At 46.8% G+C, this 19,707-nt stretch overlaps 1 protein-coding gene across 1 annotated transcript in view; it reads left to right on the forward strand.

The window, feature by feature from the left end:
• Window positions 1-17,113, forward strand: part of LOC137534454 (oocyte zinc finger protein XlCOF8.4-like) — a 34,877-nt gene extending 17,764 nt beyond the window's left edge. Inside the window, exons 8-9 of the mRNA XM_068255952.1 lie at window positions 6,703-6,811; window positions 9,697-17,113. Coding sequence (XP_068112053.1) covers window positions 6,703-6,811; window positions 9,697-10,232 — 645 coding nt within the window. The 3' untranslated portion in view covers window positions 10,233-17,113. The remainder of the gene's footprint in view (window positions 1-6,702; window positions 6,812-9,696) is intronic.
• Window positions 17,114-19,707: the final 2,594 nt, after the last annotated feature.

The following is a 19,707-nucleotide window of genomic DNA, read 5'->3' on the forward strand; positions in this document are numbered from 1 at the left end:
CAATGTAAATTCTCCTTCTGACCGTGGGAAAATATACCCCCGCCGACTTTAACGGTTAATAGCAAAGCCCCTTTAAAAGCTAGCAACACCAAAATTACTGGGAATGTTAAGAAGAACAGTGGGAACAAGAGGAAAACATTTTTTTCCAAAAAGACCTGATAGTTTTTGAGAAAATCTATTTTAAAGTAAAAAAAAAAAAAAAAAAAAGTTGATTCATAAAAAAAGAACAGATTCATTTAAAAGATCCGGCACATTCATGAGCCGTTAGTATAGCAGAGAATGCCTCCTCGGAAGGACGTGAAGCTGTTGGCTCCCGCTGCTGTCTCTCCCCACCTGCCTTCACCTGTCAACCCCCACCTAAGGCTGGCACCCAGTGCACCCTGCACTGGGTGCCAGCCTAGGTGGGGGTTGACAGGTGCAGGCAGGCAGGTGGGGAGAGACAGCGGGAGATAGCAGCTATGCGTCCGAAAGGACGCATTCTCTGCTATGTGGGTGGGGGGCTTCGGAGATCTTCAATCAACTTAATAGAAGATCGCAACATAAGAGGATACAGTTCGTTGGATCATTTACCGAGGATATTGGCGTGGGAATTTTTTTTAAAGGTGCAGGTAAGTATTTCTGGTTAATTAAGAAAATTAAAGGACTTTTTTCGTGGTTGTGTTTTTATTTCATTTAACCCTTTGTAGAAATGGGTAAGGGGTACTTTGTACCCCTATACTCATTTCTCCTGGGAGGGGGTGGGCATCTGGGGTTCCCTTCTTAAAGGGGACTCCCAGATGCCACCATGAACCCCCCCCCCAGGGAGTCGTCGCCCCCACCTCCGCCTGGGGCACCGGAGGTGGGGAAGAGCCCCTTGTCCATGGATTGGACAAGGGCTCGGGGGGGGGAGGGGGGGAAGGCTTGGCTACCCCTCACCCCCCCCCCGGAGCCTCCCATACCATGGACCATGCGGGCTGGTATAGCTCAGGGTGTGAAGCACCAGGAGGAGGCCCTAGAGCTGCGCAACTGCAATCGCGTCTATGCGGACTGCGCAGCCGCGGCAATCTGTGGCGGCCATATTGAGTGGGGAATGAGAACCCGACTCATTCGGAGGGGTCAGGAGTCGGGACCCGACCGGGGCCGGTATTACCGCGGGAGCCATGGGGGAATGAACGGGAGGGCGCGGATGGCGTCCTCCATGGATCTGGATTATAAAACGGTATTTCACTTTTTTCACATTTGTGGCCTCGGAAGTCCTTTAAATATTGTTTCCTGCTATCTTTTTAACATATCCTGCAAATTTGGTGTTGCTAGGATGTAAGGGGCCTTTGCTATTAACTGCTAAAGTCGGCGGGTGATGATAACCAACTAGAATTATAAGGGTGCAAAAGTGCTGAATTCTGCCATAGGCTTCCATTAGGCTCCCTATTTCACTTTCAAAAATCTCAAATCTTTTCAAAGGGCGATGGCTCAGCAGTTGCAAATTTTCTAGCATTGTAGGGACTCTTAGGGGGATCATAACTGGTGAGTTTCGGGCCCCTAGGCCAAAGAGGTCATAGCCTAGGGTCACAAAAACCTGTTTATTTGGGCAATGTCAATGGTGGGAATTTTGACGAACATAAATCGCAACCATGGCCGTTAGCAACGTCTGAATCTCATGACATGTCTCATGCAGGTAGAAGACATATTGTTATACTTGGACTCCAAAGATGGGTTCCCTACATCTCTGCAAACCAGAGTTACAGGGGTACAAAAGTAGTAAAATCCCCCATAGGCTTTGATTGGCTCCCTATTTCACTTTCCAAAATCTCACATCTTTTCAAAGGGCAATGGCTCAGCAGTAGCAAATTTTCTAGCATTGTAGGGACTCTTAGGGGGATCATGACTGGTGAGTTTCGGGCCCCTAGGCCAAAGAGGTCATAGCCTAGGGTCACAAAAACCTGTTTATTTGGGCAATGTCAATGGTGGCGATTCTGACGTACATGAATCGCAGCCATGGCCGTTAGGAACGTCTGAATCTCATGACATCTCATGCAGGTAGAAGACATATTGTTATACTTGGACTCCAAAGATGGGTTCCCTACATCTCTGCAAACCAGAGTTACAGGGGTGCAAAAGTGGTAAAATCCCCCATAGGCTTTGATTGGCTCCCTATTTCACTTTCCAAAATCTCACAATTTTTCAAAGGGCGATGGCTCAGCAGTTGCACATTTTCTACCATTGTAGAGACCCTTAGGGGGATCATGACTGGTGAGTTTTGCCACTGCTGAGCCATTGCCCTTTGAAATGGTGTGAGATTTTGGAACGTGAAATAGGAGACCCAATGAAAGCCTATGGGGGATTTTACCACTTTTGCACTCCTGTTGGCCGCTAGCCAATCGGAAGAGGCAGAGAGGAGAGGGGCAGCGCAGCGGGAATGGAGGACGCCGCAACGTCATAGCTGGGGGCGGTGCTGGGCACAATGCGTCAGCGCACGCTGCCCGCCGCCTCCTTCGCTCGCCGGAGTCTTCATCTATGCCGCGCATCTGCACTGACCCAGCGCGGCCGAAGGAGGGGAGACCAAGAGGAGCCCCAGACACCGCCGCTGGAACTGGAGGGAGGTGAGTGGCACCTACACCTAACTACTCTATACCTGGCTAACTATACTGAAGGCAACCACACCTAACTACACTATACCTGGCTAACTATACTGAAGGCTCCTACACCTAACTTCACTATACCTGGCTAACTATACTGAAGGCTCCTACACCTAACTACACTATACCTGGCTAACTATACTGAAGGCTCCTACACCTAACTACACTATACCTGGCTAACTATACTGAAGGCCCCTACACCTAACTACACTATACCTGGCTAACTATACTGAAGGCACCCACACCTAACTACACTATACTTGGCTAACTATACTGAAGGCCCCTACACCTAAGACCTAACTACACTATACCTGGCTAACTATACTGAAGGCACCCACACCTAACTACACTATACCTGGCTAACTATACTGAAGGCTCCTACACCTAAATACACTATACCTGGCTACCTATACTGAAGGCACCCACACCTAACTACACTATACCTGACTAACTATACTGAAGGCACCCACACCTAACTACACTATACCTGGCTACCTATACTGAAGGCTCCTACACCTAACTACACTATACCTGGCTAACTATACTGAAGGCACCCACACCTAACTACACTATACCTGGCTAACTATACTGAAGGCTCCTACACCTAACTGCACTATACCTGGCTAACTATATACTGAAGGCACCCACACCTAACTACACTATACCTGGCTAACTATACTGAAGGCCCCTACACCTAACTACACTATACCTGGCTAACTATACTGTAGGCCCCTATACCTATCTACACTATACCTGGCTAACTATACTGAAGGCTCCTACACCTAACTTCACTATACCTGGCTAACTATACTGAAGGCCCCTATACCTATCTACCTATACTGAAGGCACGTATACCTAGCTACCTGAATGTTTGTAGATCTCCTGGGCTTGGCAAATTTTAAAGTAACTCGCAAGCCAAAAAGCGTGGGCACCCCTGCCCTAGACTATGACCTCTTCGGCCTAGGGGCCCGAAACTCACCAGTCATGATCCCCCCCTAAGAGTCCCTACAATGCTAGAAAATTTGCCACTGCTGAGCCATCGCCCTTTGAAAAGATTTGAGATTTTTGAAAGTGAAATAGGGAGCCTAATGGAAGCCTATGGCAGAATTCAGCACTTTTGCACCCCTATAATTCTGGTTGGTTATCATCGTCACCCGACGACTTTATCAGTTAATAGCAAAGGCCCCTTACATCCTAGCAACACCAAATTTACAGGATATGTTAAAAAGATAGCGGGAAACAATATTTAACGGACTTCCTAGGCCACAAATGTGAAAAAAGTTAAATACCTTTTCATAATCCAGATCCATGGAGGACGCCATCCGCGCCCTCCCGTTCATTCCCCCATGGCTCCCGCAGTAATACCGGCCCCGGTCGGGCCCCAACCCCTCCAAAAGGGTCGGGTTCTCATTCCCTCCTCAATATGGCCGCCACAGATTGCCGCTGCTGTGCAGTCTGCATAGGCGCGATTGCGGCTGCGCTGCTCTAGGCCTTCCTCCCACTGCGTCATCATTATGCGTGCATACATCGGACGCATCGAGAGGAAGTGCTAGAGCTGCGCAGCCACAATCGCGTCTATGCGGACTGCGCAGCCGTGACAATCTGTGGCGGCCATATTGAGGGGGGGATGAGTTGAGAACCCGACCCGTTCAGAGGGGTCGGGACTCGACCAGGGCCGTTATTAGTGCTGGAGCCATGGCGGAATGAACGGGAGGATGCAGATGGCGTCCTCAATGGATATGGATTATGAAAAGGTATTTAACTTTTTTCACATTTGTGGCCTCGGAAGTCCTTTAAAAAATGTTTTTATTTTTTTTTATTTGCTGTGTGTGGGAAATCTGAAAAAAAAAATGGCGTGGGGTTCCCCCTCCCGAGCCTCTGTAACCCCTTGTCCCCCATGCAGGCTGAGATAGCCAGAATGCGGAGCCCCGGCCGACTGGGGCTTTGCACCTTGAGCTATACCAGCCCGCATGGTCCATGGTATGGGGGGGGGGAGGGGTGGCCAAGCCTTCCCCCTTTAAGAAGGGGACTCCCAGATGCCCACCCCCCTCCCAGGAGAAATGAGTATAGGGGTACAAAGTACCCCTTACCCATTTCCACAAAGGGTTAAATGAAATAAAAACACAACCACGAGAAAAGTATTTTATTATTCTAAATTAACCATAAATACTTACATGTACCTTTAAAAAAGTTTTCCCACGCCAATATCCACGGTAAATGATCCAACGAACTGTATCCTCTTATGTTGCGATCTTCAATTAAGTTGATTGAAGATCTCCGATGCCTCCCACATAGCAGAGAATGCGTCCTTTCGGACGCATAGCTGCCGGCTCCTGCTGTCTCTCCCCACCTCCTCACCTGTCACCCTCACCTAGCTTGGCACCCATGGGTGCACCGGGTGCCAGGCTAGGTGAGGGTGGCAGGTGCAGGCAGGTGGGGAGAGACAGCAGCGGAGCCGGCAGCTTCACGTCCTGCTCAGGACGCATTCTCTGCTATACTAACGGTTTTTGAATCATCCGGTTCTTTTTAATGAATCTGTTCTTTTTTTTTTATGAATCGGCTCATTTTACTTTGAAACTTTAAAATTGATTTTCTCAAAAACTATAAGGTCTTTTTAAAAAAAAAAAATTCTCTTGTTTCCACTATTCCACTTAACATTCCCAACAATTTTGGCGTTTCTACTATGTAAGGGGACTTTGCTATTAACCGTTAGTCAGCGGCCATTAAAGTCTATGGGCGAACGGAACTTTGAAAAAAAGTTCCCGGTTCTCTGCGAACGCGAACCACCAAAGTTCGCCTGGAACCATTTGCTACATCTCTACTAGAGAGGAGTTGAGTTCAGAACAAAACAGGTGTGGGAGGCTAAGGACTGGAGAAGGGAGTTGAGTTCAGTACAGAACAGGTTTGGGGGGTTAGGGACTGGAGATGGAACTTGAATTCAGAACAGAACAGGTGTGGGCGGTTAGGGACTGGAGAGGGGACTCGAGTTCAGACCAGGTGTGGGAGGCTAGGGACTGGAGAGGGGAGTTGAGTTCAGAACAGAACAGGTGTGGGAGGCTAAGGACTGGAGAAGGGAGTTGAGTTCAGAACAGGACAGGTTTGGGGGTTAGGGACTGGAGATGGGACTTGAATTCAGAACAGGTGTGGGAGGCTAGGGACTGGAGAGGGGTGTTGAATTCAGAACAGAACAGGTGTGGTAGGCTGGGGACTGAAGAGGGGAGTTGAATTCAGAACAGAACAGGTGTGGGGGGTTAGGGACTGGAGATGGGACTTGAATTCAGAACAGATGTGGGAGGCTAGGGACTGGAGAGGGGAGTTGAATTCAGAACAGAACAGGTGTGGGAGGCTAGGGACTGGAGAGGGGAGTTGAGTTTAGAAGATGGACTTCTTGGAAGAAGGTGTTCCTGTGCCTGGAGGTTCTGGTGGCAGAGCAGGTTTTATCCACCAGGCAACCTAGTCAGGTGCTTGGGGCCTAGTGGGTGTCAAGGGGCCCACCTGCCACCTTCTTTGACCACTCTCCACTTCATCTTTCCAAAAGGACCACAAGTGGGTACCGTAATCTACTACCCCTAGGGCCCCATTACATCTTAATCCATCTCTGTCTGGTGGGGATGGTTTTGTAGCGTCGCCCGATGGGGCGGATCGTTTGTTATCCTGTTGGCCCTGGTCCTCAGTCTAGAGGTGTGTAGGAGGTCCAGTAGCGGCAGGGATGACTGATGAACCTCTCCACAGCATTGATGACTCTTTGAAGTTTGTATTCAACTGTCAGCAGCTGCCTTGGAAGTTTGAACCTGTCCTTTGCGGTTGTGCCTGGGTAGCAGACGATCGGGGAGGAGCAGAGGATAGATTCAACTGTAAGAAGCTAGTTACCAGCTCATGTAGCATTCCACATTTTTTTTTCTGTTGTCGCAGGAAGAACAGCCTTTGCTGAGCCTTCTTCTGGGTTTTGGTGGTGTTCTACCCCTGAACGCTGGAACCTAGAGTGCCTTTAATAGAAACCGTGTTGAATGTAGGTGGGAGGCACTGAAGGAAAGCTCTGTTGGGTTACAAACTCTTTCTTGTCTATTTCTTTTTGACCTTATTTTAGGGTGAAGATTTGATTACTGTTAGAGCTGAAGAACAGGAAGTACAGGAGATGTATGTGATTGATGATGAGCCGTGTACACAGGAGGAAGTTCCTCCAGAGATCAGCACAGGTGAGGAATAAACACCAAATACAGAAAATATTCACACGTTCTCCTTCAGTCTTTCTCTTCAGGCTTAAAATATGACAACAACCAAGTAGGCCTCACCCAAGGTAGACAGTCCGAAAACAAGACCAGCATGCCCTCCAACCGTCCCGGATTGGTCGGGATTCTCCCGATTTGGGGGGGCTCTCCCGCTATCCCGGGAAGCCCCCCCTTAAGTCCCGGCCGGCTGGGGAGAGAAGAGATGACAGAAATGATCGAGGCGCCAGCCGCGCCAATAAGGGATGCGGGAGCCTGCTTTATTCCTTCCTCCCTTCCTCTGAATGTTCCCACCTGCTGTGAATGTGCCCCCCCCCCCCCCCCCCGTATGCAGTGTTTGCGGAGCGGTAGGTCCTCTTACCGCAATCCATGTGCACCGGCAACTAGTCTCTTGCTTCCTGTTTACCATGACGTCAAAGGAAGTAGAGACTAGTTGCCGGTGCGCATGGATTGCGGTAAGAGGACCTACCGCTCCGCATACACTGCATACGGGGGGGGGGGGGGGAGACACATTCACAGCAGGTGGGGGCATTCAGAGGAAGGGAGGGAGAAATAAAGCAGGCTCCCGCATTCCTTATTGGCGCGGCTGGCGCCTCGATCATTTCTGTCATCTCTTCTCTGCCCAGGGCAATTTCCTCCCCACACAGGGGCACTTTCCTCCTCACCCACGGGCATTCTCCCCCCCTCCACTGACAACCCCCCTAACCACTAGCACCCTCCTCCCCACCGGCACCCTCTTTGCTGACTGGCACCCTCCTCCTAACCACTGACACCCTCGTCCCCACCCACTAGCACCCTCCTCCCCACCCACTGGCACCCTCCACCCCACCCACTGGCACCCTCTTCGCTGACTGACACCCTCCTCCTACCCACTGACACCCTCCTCCCCACCCACTAGCACCCTCCTCTTTGCTGAGTGGCACCCTCCTCTTACCCACTGACACCTTCCTCCTACCCACTGGCACCTTTCTCCCCCACCCAGTGGCACACTCCTTTCCACCCACAGGTACCCTCCTCCCCACCCAGTGTCACCCTCCTCCTACCCACTGGCACCTTTCTCCCCCACCCAGTGGCACCCTCCTTTCCACCCACAGGTGCCCTCCTCCCCACCCACTGACACCCTCCTCCTACCCACTGACACCCTCCTCCCCACCCACTGGCACCCTCCTCCCCACCAACTGGCACCCTCTTCTTTGCTCACTGGCACTCTCCTCTCCACCCAGTATCACCCTCCTCCTACCCACTGGCACCCTCCTCCCCACCCAGGTTCACCCTCCTCCCTGCTCACTGGCACCCTCCTCTCTGCCCACTGACACCCTCCACTTTCCACTAACACCCTCCTCCTACCCACTGGCACCTTTCTCCCCCACCCAGTGGCACCCTCCTTTCCACCCACTGGCACCCTCCTCCCCACCCAGTGTCACCCTTCTCCTACCCACTGGCACCCTCCTCCCCACCCAGTGTCGCCCTCCTTTCCACCCACAGGTACCCTCCTCCTACCCACTGGCACCCTCCTCCCCACCCAGGTTCACCCTCCTCCCTGCTCACTTGCACCCTCCTCTCTGCCCACTGACACCCTCCACTTTCCACTAACGCCCTCCACCTACCCACTGGCACCTACCTCCCCCACCCAGTGTCACCCTCTCCCACCCACTGGCCGCAAACTCATTCCTCCCATTGTCACCCTCCTGCAAAAGCAGGGGTGTGGCTTAAGGCCGCACAGGGGCGTGGCTTAAGTGTCCCTTTTTCACATCTTCAAATGTTGGGAGGTATGAGACCAGGAATGTTTAAGTTTAAATAAGCCGATGAGAGTCAGTCAAAGGCCTTCTCCGATCCTGAATGTAGTGTGGATAAGGCCTTTGGCATAATCTCCTAGCCCCACCTTTCTGTAGTGATGGACCACATAAGCTTTACCTTCAACAAGCATGCAGATCAGGTGTTTCTGACCGAAGTGTGACTAGATTTGCTGCGTGCGTGTTTCAGGTGTGTGATTCAGACTATACTGATGCCAGAGTGATTAACAGGGCAGCCAGGTAACTGGTACTGTTTAGAAGAAAATAAATATGTAAGCCTTCATATCCCTCACGTGACATGCGGAATGCAACCCTGGCCACTAACTTGGGTGCTGAAGTGCGGTGTTCAGCATAATTCAGGTTTCCGAATGCGGGATCCTGAATTAAAATGCCAACACATCATTCACTACTAGAGCAACATATATGACTTCAGACTGCAGTCAGGAGAATGACTGTTGTGTAACTATGCCTCCATGGGAAGCAGCCACTAGCTGCGAGCGTGTAAGGCTGACCCCTGCCTCCACCTGGGTGCCGTTTCTTCGTAAGCTCTGACACTTTTGCACTATTGCGCTTTCAGATCATCTGAATTATTCTCTGTTTGCACTTTACTCCTACCTAGTCCCTTGGACCCTTGTTATTACATCTTTTGCCATCCATTTTTGGCATGGCAGCACTTTTTGTAAACATACTTTGATTTTTAGGGTTTGCACAGTGCAGTTTTTTTTCCTAGGTGTTTCTCATCAGGGGTTGATTGTTTTCTGCTTATCATAGATTGTCTACATTTCCATATATGTATCAATATTGTAACCTGCATTGGCACCTTTCTGAGGGCTGAATACATTCAGCACTGGACAAGACCTTCAATAAATGTTTAAATTTTTTCACTCATAATGAATTTGGGACTTTTTCTTTTGAATATCCAAAGTGGGGCACTCTTCTCTTTGATTGCTTTGTTTGTGTTGGTACCCACATTTGGTTTGCTAACCGCATTTAAATAGATAGGTAGCTGTACATTTTTTCTCGGATAATATGTACTGTAACTATTATCATTTCCCCCAATAGATGGACTGGATATTGTGATCATCTCAGAGGAACATCTTATTCCACCTCCAGAGTATAATGCAGAAGATAACAGTGTCACACAGTGTACTCCAGCAGGAAACCCCATTACTGGAAATGCACATCACCAACTTCACCAGGACGATAGCTCACTGCACCTCTCTGATCGGGAGGAATTACCTGATGTATCACATCCTTCGGAGTCTTCCAGTACATCATGCGTTAAACTGAATACTACTCTCGGGTTACCCAACAGAGATCATCCGGGGGAGCGTCCATTTTTATGTCCAGAGTGCGGAAAAGATTACATATGTAAAATAGCTAATCCCACATGCCAGAACACACACACTGGGAACCACCCGTATGGCTGTTCAGAGTGTAGGAAAGGTTTTTTGGAGAAGAGACATCTTATTTCACACCAGAAAACTCAAATAGCTGGTCGTCCTTTTTCATGTTCACAGTGTGGGAAATGTTTTATTCTTAAAAAAGACCTTCAGCAGTCAAAGTACACCCCTGCAGGTATCCTTTTTCGTTCTTAGACTGCAGGCTGGAAATCTCTTCATAATTGCCAGATAATTCAATCAGGCAGATGCTCTGTTTCATGTATAGAGTATGGGAAATGTTTCATCTTGAAAGTAGCTCATTTAATGGTTCAGACAATGCATTCTGTTAAAGCGAAGCTGAACGTTTGCACAGCACACAATGAAAAGTATTTGTTCCACATATAGTTGCTGAAGAAATCCACTGCTCTGTGTTTATTTAGCCAGATAAAAAAAGTCTAATTCATTCTTATCAGCAGCTGTGAATAGACTGCAGGTGCACTGCCATGGCAGTTCTCCATTATACAGTAAACACTGAGGCTTAACCCCTTCAGTGCTCCCTGCAAAATGAAACCATATTTTAAACTCCAGGTTTTTTAGGATTTTTATAAATTGTATTAACCTTTTTTGGAGAAAAAAAATATTTATCTCAATGTGGCTACGCTTTAAGTGCAGAGAGGAAATTCTGAGTATAGTTCTACTATAAGAAGGCATTCCCATATAGTAAATTGGATATGAGTACACACTGTAATTCATAACCAGAAAACGCACAGCTGCTTATGTTGGTGACATATTTATGCTACTTGTTCATAGGTGGAATAGTTCTGTCAGTACGAAAATGGTGAATGACAGAGATGAGTAGGAATCGGCTGATATTTCAGTGATGAGTGGAGTCTGGTGGATTAAAGTGAATCTTAAGCATAACAAAAAAACAAAACAGATCCTTATCTATGGAGAGGGAAGGCTATGGGTCCTATAAGCAGTGTTCTCCAACCCTGTCCTCAAGGCCTACCAACAGTTCATGTTTTGTGGAAATCCAGAGTGTTAGTTAATCAGCTCTGCTGCAACACTAATTACCTCACCTGTGCATATTTGTGGTTTTCTGCAAAACATGCACTGTTGGTGGGCCTTGAGGACAGGGTTGGGGAACTCTGCATGTATAGAGCCTTCCCGCTCCTCTCGCGGTCACCTCCGGGAGTAGTATCGGTTGGATACTGCTCTGTGCCACTGCGGGATGATTTGGAGCCTGCGTGTTTCCCAAGATGGGCGGCTCCGCATTGCTGTCTCATGCTCAGGCATGCACAGTATAGTGCCACCAGTCTTCAGGAGCACTCGGGCTCCCGAAGACTTCCAAAGCCTCCTAGGAAGGCTCTATAGCACCCAGAGCCTTACCTCTCCATAGGTGAGTTTCTGTTTTGTTTTTTTACGCTTAACATTAGCTTTAAAGTAGACCTCCAGTGAAAATAATGTAATAAAAAAAATTGCTTCATTTTTACAATAAGTATGTATAAATGATTGGTAGTGTTTGCCCATTGTAAAATCTGTCCCTTATCTGATTTACATTCTGACATTTATCACATGGTGACATTTTTACTGCTGGCAGGTGATGTCAGTGGAAGGAGGTGCTGCTTGTTTTTTTTTTTTTTTTTTGGCAGTTGGAAACAGCTGTAAACAGCTGTTATTTCCCACAATGTAACAAGGCTCCCACATCGCGTACATTTGAAATCGGCGCCGGTAGACTTGGGCGCAGGATACAGCGGTATATAGCTGATCCTGCTTCTGCACAAGTCTGGGCCGATTTAATTACTATTCCCCCTCCAGGCCGTCATGGATAGTGGGGGAATGAAATAATTCGGCTTCCAGCGATTGCTGGAGGCCGAATTATTATGTTTTTAAGCAACTTCGGCTCTGTCTTCTGACGGAGCCGACGTTACTCACTGAGCGCTTCAATAGGAATGATTCCTATTGAAGTCTATGGAGGAGCCGGCTGCGCCCAAATCTAGCAGCGCTGAAAAGCACTGCTCCGCCCACATCACACTGTGGGAGGGGTTTTACCACAATATCATCCATACAGAGCCCCCTGATGATCCGTTTGTGAAAAGGAAAAGATTTCTCATTGGAAAAGGGGTATCGGCTACTGATTGGGATGAAGTTCAATTCTTGGTTACGGTTTCTTTTTAAGTCACCTACTGGTTTCCTCTGTCTCTTTGTGACTCCATGGTGAGATCTTCCTGACAGTTACTGGTTCTGTTCCTGTTTACATTTATTTTTTTTCTACTTTTGTCTTGCATTTTCTTTAATATTGAGTCATAGCATTTCCATGCATGTTCCTGGTAAGCAGTGTTTAGTTCCTCTAGCTAATGTGGCACACATTTCTGAAATATGTAATGTCCATGAGAGCCAGGTGCTAGAACTCACAATACATTGCAATTTGCTGTACATGGAGTTCTCATGCGGACACATGCCTATAACAAGAATGTGAGGATGACTCCTGGACAATGGAGCAATGGAAGAAGATTGCATATTGTTTCGGCAATGCTCAGTTCGGCGCGGTGAGAGCCGAATGACTGCTCTCACCGCTGCCGCTAAACTCCGAGGCGGCGTTAAAAACGTTTCCCCCTCCGAGTTGTCACAACTCGGAGGGAGATGTAATTTGGCATCTGACAGCCGCCAGAGCCCCAAATTACCGCTATGCTCCTCGTGCAGCATAGCATTCCTGCTATGGGGCGCCAGTTTTGCCACTCTGATCTGTGAGCCGCGCGCCAAAATAAGCTGATCCGGAAGAAGATAGCTTGGCATGATAAATCATGTTGTCTTTGGCCTCCAAATTACCTCCGTCTGACTGAGTGTGTGGGGATGTGCTGAAAAAGAAATTCCAATCTGTAGAGACCTCCCACCTCACACGTTATAGAACTAAAGGCTGCTAATGTCCTCAATCCAAAGGACACTTTCTGAAGTTTGTTGAACACTATGACTGATGGATCACAACTGTTTTGGTGGGTGAAGGTGGACCTACACAATATTACGAGCATTGTTCTAATGTTTTGGCTAATTAGTGTTTATGGTGTACGGTTTCTATTTTTTTATTGTTTACTGTTTCTAAGTTTTACTTTTCTCCTATTATAAGGTGGTAAAACAGATTTCCATTCTTATCTGTATTTACAGTGAGGGAAAGAAGTATTTGAAGCCCGGCTGATTTTGCTCATTTGCCCTCTGACCAAGAAATTACCAGTCTATAATTGTCATTTAGGATGTAATTGTAGGTTTTGTTGTAGCTGTGAAAGATGGAACAACAACAAAAGAACCTACAAAAACTCTGTACCCCAAAGTCAGAGGTTGATGTGTATTACAATCGGTGAAATAAGCATTTGATCCCCTAATCAAAAGATGACTTAGTTACTTGGTGGTACAAAACCCTTGTTGGCATTCACAGAGGTCAGATGTTCTTGAAGTTGGCCACCAGATTTGCACATATAAATAGGATTTTGGCCCACTCCTCCTTGCAGTCAGTATGGTTTTGAGACTGAAGTTTGGCATCTCAAATTCAGCTCCCTCCAAAGATTTTCTGTTGGACTAAGGTCTGGAGACTGGCTGGGCCACTCTAAGACCTTCATGTGTTGCCTTGGATGTGTGTTTTGGGTCATTGTCATGCTGGAATACTCATCCGTGACCCATCCAAGATTTGATGGTACATGACCTCGTCCCTCATCCCTTCCATGTGGTGAAGGTTTTCTGTCCCCTTAGCAGTAAAAAAAAAAAAAAAAAAAACATTGTATGTCAACCTCCATGTCTGATGGCTGGGAAAGTGTTCTTGGACATCATGTGCAGCATTCCTCTTCCTCCAAACACAACGACTACTTGAGTTGATGACAGTTTTGGTCACAAGACCACTACACTTTCACCTAGTTCTCGTCTGGTTCATTCAGATGTGCATTGGCAAACTGCAGACGGGACTGTACATGTGCTGTCTTGAGCAGGGGGACCTTATGGGCTCTGCAAGATTTAACTCCTTCATGGCATAGTGTTACCAATTGTTTTCTTGGTGACTATGATCCCAGCTGCCCTAAGATCATTGAAAGGTTTCACCCGTGTAGTTCTGGGCTGCTCTGTCACATTTCTAATGATCATTGCATCTCCATGAGGTGAGATCTTGCATGGAGCCCCAGACTGAGAGAGACTGAGAGTTATTTTGTGTTTCTTCCATTTGCAAATGATCGCGCCAACTGTTGCCACCTTCTCACTAAGCTGCTTGGCGATAAGCCCAGTCCAGCCTTGTGCAGGTCTACAATTGTGTCCCAGACATCCTTTTGATGGTTCTTTGGTCTTGGCCATATTGGCTAGTTTGGAATCTGATTTACTGATTGCTTTTTTGGGCAGGTGTATTGTATACAGGTAACAAGCAAGCAAACCTTACAGAGGGGGCTCCTAATCTCAGCTCGCTACCTGCATACAGTGAAGATACCTGGGAGCCTGGAATCTTGCTAGTTGATAAGGGATGAAATACTTATTTCACTCATTACAGTGCACATCTGGTTCTGACTTTGATGCACTGGGTTTTTGAGGGTTCTTTTGTTGTTATTCTGTTTCTCACAGCTACAATAAACCTACCAATACAATTCTAGAATGGCCATTTCTTGGTCACAAGGCAAATCAGCAGGGGATCAAATACTTTCCCTCCCTGTGAAGTGACACACTTTGTCAGTTTCTTGAAGAGCTGGACATTGTACTACAGAACAAACTGAAAACCAACCGTATTACAGTAAAACCTTGTATTGCAAGCAACTTGTTTTAAAAGCGCTTTGAAAGACTAGCAAACATTTTTATGAATTTTTAACTTGATATACAAGCGCAGTACGTATGCGTGCGTCTCGTCATCACAACTGAGCCGATGGTTCTTTTCCCTTGACGCTGCAGGATTGTACTTAAAGAGGAACTCCAGTGAACATTTTACTGTTGGCAGGTGATGTAGCTGCTGCATGGTTTTTGGCAGTTGGAGACAGCTGTAACAGCTATTTACCACAATGCAGCAAGGTTCACAGACAGGAAACTGCCAAAAGTTTGAACTTTTCTTGTGGGAGGGGTTACTTGTGGGAGGGGTTTCACCACAATATCAGTCATACAGCGACCCCTGATCGTTTGTTTGTGAAATGGAATAGCTTTCTCATCAGCTACTGATTGGGATAAAGGTCAATTTTTGGTCGGAGTTTCTCTTTATTGTATTTTAAGGTTTTTATTACATGACATAATCTATAGTTATAGATGGACTGCGGCTGGTTTTCTAGGAATCCCCACTGGCTGGCTTTCCATCTGCAGATCATATACTTACATATTGGAAACACACACACACACCACACACCACACACCACACACCACACACACACACACCACACACCACACACCACACACACACACACCACACACCACACACCACACACCACACACCACACACCACACACCACACACCACACACCCACACACACACACACCACACACCACACACCACACACCACACACCACACACCACACACACACACCACACACACACACCACACACACACACCACACACACACACCACACACACACACCACACACCACACACACACACCACACACACACACCACACACCACACACACACACACACCACACACACACACACACTCACACTCACACTCACACTCACACTCACACACTCACACACTCACACACTCACACACACCACACACCACACACCACACACACACACACACCACACACCACACACCACACACACACACCACACACACACACACCACACACCACACACCACACACACACACACACACACACACACACTTTACAGTGCTTTGTATTGATTATTTTACTATGAATGGATTTTTTCGGATTCCATTCCATTAATCCTTATAGGGAAATTTGCTTTGATATGAGTGCTTTGGATTACAAACATGTTTTCACAACGAATTATACTCGCAAACCAAGGTTCCACTGTATATGGAAAATCAGAGTGACTGTATCTAACGATATGTAAACTCCTGGAGAATATACCATCCTCCTTTGTCATGGAATATGACTTTGTTAGTATTATTTTTCATACTCTTCCCACTTTTTGCGGCTATAATTCTAAAGGATAGCGATACGTCGTGCACACATAAGTATAAGAAACACTTGTTTACTGCCAGTGTGGATCAGGGAGGTGCTAGGCCACATTGGCCTGAAGTGAAGTCTGCATACAGACATCCAGCATAGTAGGTCCAGTTTGTTTGTTTTTTTGCTGCATTTTGGAGAACAAACGGATAACTGTGCATATGAGCTTAGAATGAACCTAAGGTGAAAATAAACTGAGATAAACAATTGTCTATCCCTCTTCTCCTAAATATATATATATATTTTTTTTTTTAGATATCCCACGGTTTTGTTTTATGTTTAAACATTTACAAAGTAGATGTAGGGCCTGATTCATAGCAGTGCAGCTTAATGTGAATAAGCACCCGCTTTCCCTGCCTTACATAGCAGCACTCACTGCTATGTAAGGAGTGTGCCTTCGCTTAGTTACACGCATTGCTTACATGAAAATGCACCTAACTTTAAATGCGGGCGGTCCTGTGAGGTATAGCGACCACGATACTTCACTCACGACTGCTACTAAGTTAATTTACATATGTATACATCACATGTATACACAGCTTGATAAATCAGGCTTCTAATGTTTTATTGTCTCTGCTCAATGGCAGTCTATAAAGTGTCCCAGAGCTAAAATAGAGGAACTATTGACCTTTATTATTTATCCCCTGCAGTCAAAAGTTGTTGTCTGCCAATTGTGGCTGTAATTTCTTATCGTTGAGGGTTACGCTATAGTCCAGCAAGGATCCATCGAGAGAAATCATCACTTGCATGCCTTAATGTTAACTCTTTCAGGCAGGAAGAGGAAAAAAAAGAAACCGCCTAGTTATTAATGTTTTACACTACACATACCCATGTTTTTCTCATGCCTGTTGTATATATTCTCTATGGGACTGTGCTTTATGACATTGTGATTTTTTTTTATACATTCCTTTAGCACCAGCGTTCTGCAAATGTCAATTTTGATGTAAGCAATTAAACCAAGCTTAAATTAATTTCATGTACTGTGATAATCAGAATTTTCTAGAATTCTGTTGTCTTTTTTGTGACCTGCAGGTTTTATAATTAATGTTTTAGATGGGCACAGGAAGTATGTCCGCTGCTTGTGACTTCCTTGGTGTAAGTGAGAACTACTGTGCCTGCGCAGTACGCTCCGGTCCATATGGTGGTGATTGACAGCGCCGCTCGCGCAGGCGCAGTACAGGCCGACCTCCAGGTCGGCCTGACGTCATCACCGCGGACCGGGAGGCAGAGGAGGTGAACGTCTGCGGGTAGAGCTGCGGTTAAGGACATGCTGGGAGCTTGGGGCTGGACAAAGTCCCGGGTAAGTAGCCCTTATTTTACTACTAAATGCCTGATAACTCCTTTAATGACATGCATTTATGGCTGCAAAAAAAAATATCTATGTATCCCCTTTTGATGTTGCATGTTTATAGCTGTCTGTTCCAACATCTTGTAAGCAAACAGGATTGAAGTCTGACGAAAGCTTGCTGACCTTTATTCTTTTAAGTTAGCCAATAAACGGTATCATCCTGATTCAAAACTTCTTAATTTGGACAAAAAACAACTCAGAATTAAGCTAGAAACTCACCAATACCCAAACGATGAGGGAGGGGACTGGGTGTTTCTAATCCCTGGCTTTACTTACTAGCAGCACAACTTTACCAATAAGTGGGATGGGACAATCTATACCTAAACGACTCAGCTATAGTGGTTTGCTCTTGAATTTGCACAGGCCCTGGAGGCACAGAGGTTTTTTCATAGTGGCGTAGCTAAGGAGCTGTGGGCCCCGATGCAAGCTTTACATTGGGGCCCCCCAAGCACTCTATACATAACAATTGATATGGCGCACCAAAACCTGCCAATGACAACTACAGTGTCAGAGGTGCAAGAAGGGAATGGGGAGAAGTTTGTTAATGATTATCATTATTCAAACTATCTATAGAAGTGATTATTATGCGCACAGGACCAATAGAGAGCTAATACTGTGGTTGAGGGAGGGCCCGTTGGGGCCACTCTGGTCCAAGGACCCTGATGTGGTTGCAACCTCTGCACCCCCTATTGCTAATCCTTTGTTTCTTCACTTACTAGCATTTAACCCTTTTGTCTATATGATGCAGAAAGCTTGGAACAAGGTCAGGTCTTTAAAAACGAGGGGGAAAACATTGAAGAGGTTGAACAAAGGGTAGGGGAGGACATACACCCATGCAGCTACATGAGGGCCCTGTGATTTGTGGGACCCAGTGCAGTTTCCAGTGCCACCAGCAACAAAGGCCCCACTCTTTTCCCTTTATGCTCCTGTGGTGTGGTTATCTGAATGTGACATAAGATTAATAATGGGTACACAATGTGCCAGTCCTACTAATAACCTGTCTGAGAGATCCTTTTAAAAAAAATATATTTTTACATTGCAGAAGTTTAAATAAATAACCCAGTGCTTTTATATATATGCATATGAGGCAGTTGACCAGCAGTCAAATTCACACCGATTTCCTGAAAAGCAACAAGAAGCCAAAACTCTTCTATCTGGTTGATTACAAGACAGTGTTGTAAAGTTCAAACAGTTACAGTATTATTTATTTTGCAGCTAAATGAAACTGATTTTAGGTCACACTGATCTGGCTCCTGTTTAGAATTCAGTCTTAGAAATGCAAACCCTAAATTGAAAATAAAAATATAAGACTACAGGAAACTTTTTCCTGTTTTTCCATTTGTACTATACATTAATTATCTAATAAGTTAATTTTTTCGGACTGGTTTGCTTTGAGCCATGGGAGCTCAGCCCGATCTGTTGCCAGATGCTGTCACTCTTTCTACCCCAGTACATAATTGCTTAACCTCCTGAGCGATAATCCCGAGCTGAGCTCGGGGTATGTCGCGCAGGAGGATTTCTCAGGCCCCGCTGGGCCGATTTGCATAATTTTTTGTTACACGCAGCTAGCACTTTGCTAGCTGCGTGTAACTTCCGCTCGCCGCCGATCCGCCGCTACCCGCCGTTCCGCGCAGCCCCCCCCCTCCCCAACCCCTTGCGCAGCCTGGCCAATCAGTGCCAGGCAGCGCTGAGGGGTGGATCGGAACTCCCTATGACGTCACGACGTCCATGACGTCATCCCGCCCCGTCGCCATGGCGACCAGGGAAGCCCAGCAGGAAATCCCGTTCTGAACGGGATTTCCTGCTTACTCTGATCGCCGAAGGCGATCGGAGTGGGTGGGGGGATGCCGCTGCGCTGCGGCTATCATGTAGCGAGCCCTGGGCTCGCTACATGATTTAAAAAATAAAATTTTTTTAAAAATAGTGCTGCGCCACCTCCTGGGCGATATAATTGTATCGCCCAGAGGGTTAAAGTGTTCCTAAGGCAGCTCAAATAAAAAAGTTAGATACTTACCTAAGTAGAGGAAAACCTCTGGATAGTCCCCCGTGTCCACCACGCCCCATTGTTGCCATGTGCAGACCCTCGGAACATAATTAACAAAAGCTTGTCAGATATGTTATCGTGGCCATGCTCCTCTTTATCATGCACGGAGAGGCTTAGTGCTACTACTACGTGACTCGGCTGCACTCGTGAAGGTGCAGT

The sequence above is a fragment of the Hyperolius riggenbachi genome, chromosome 10 (genome assembly GCF_040937935.1).
Source record: "Hyperolius riggenbachi isolate aHypRig1 chromosome 10, aHypRig1.pri, whole genome shotgun sequence".
Taxonomy (NCBI): Eukaryota; Metazoa; Chordata; class Amphibia; order Anura; family Hyperoliidae; genus Hyperolius; species Hyperolius riggenbachi.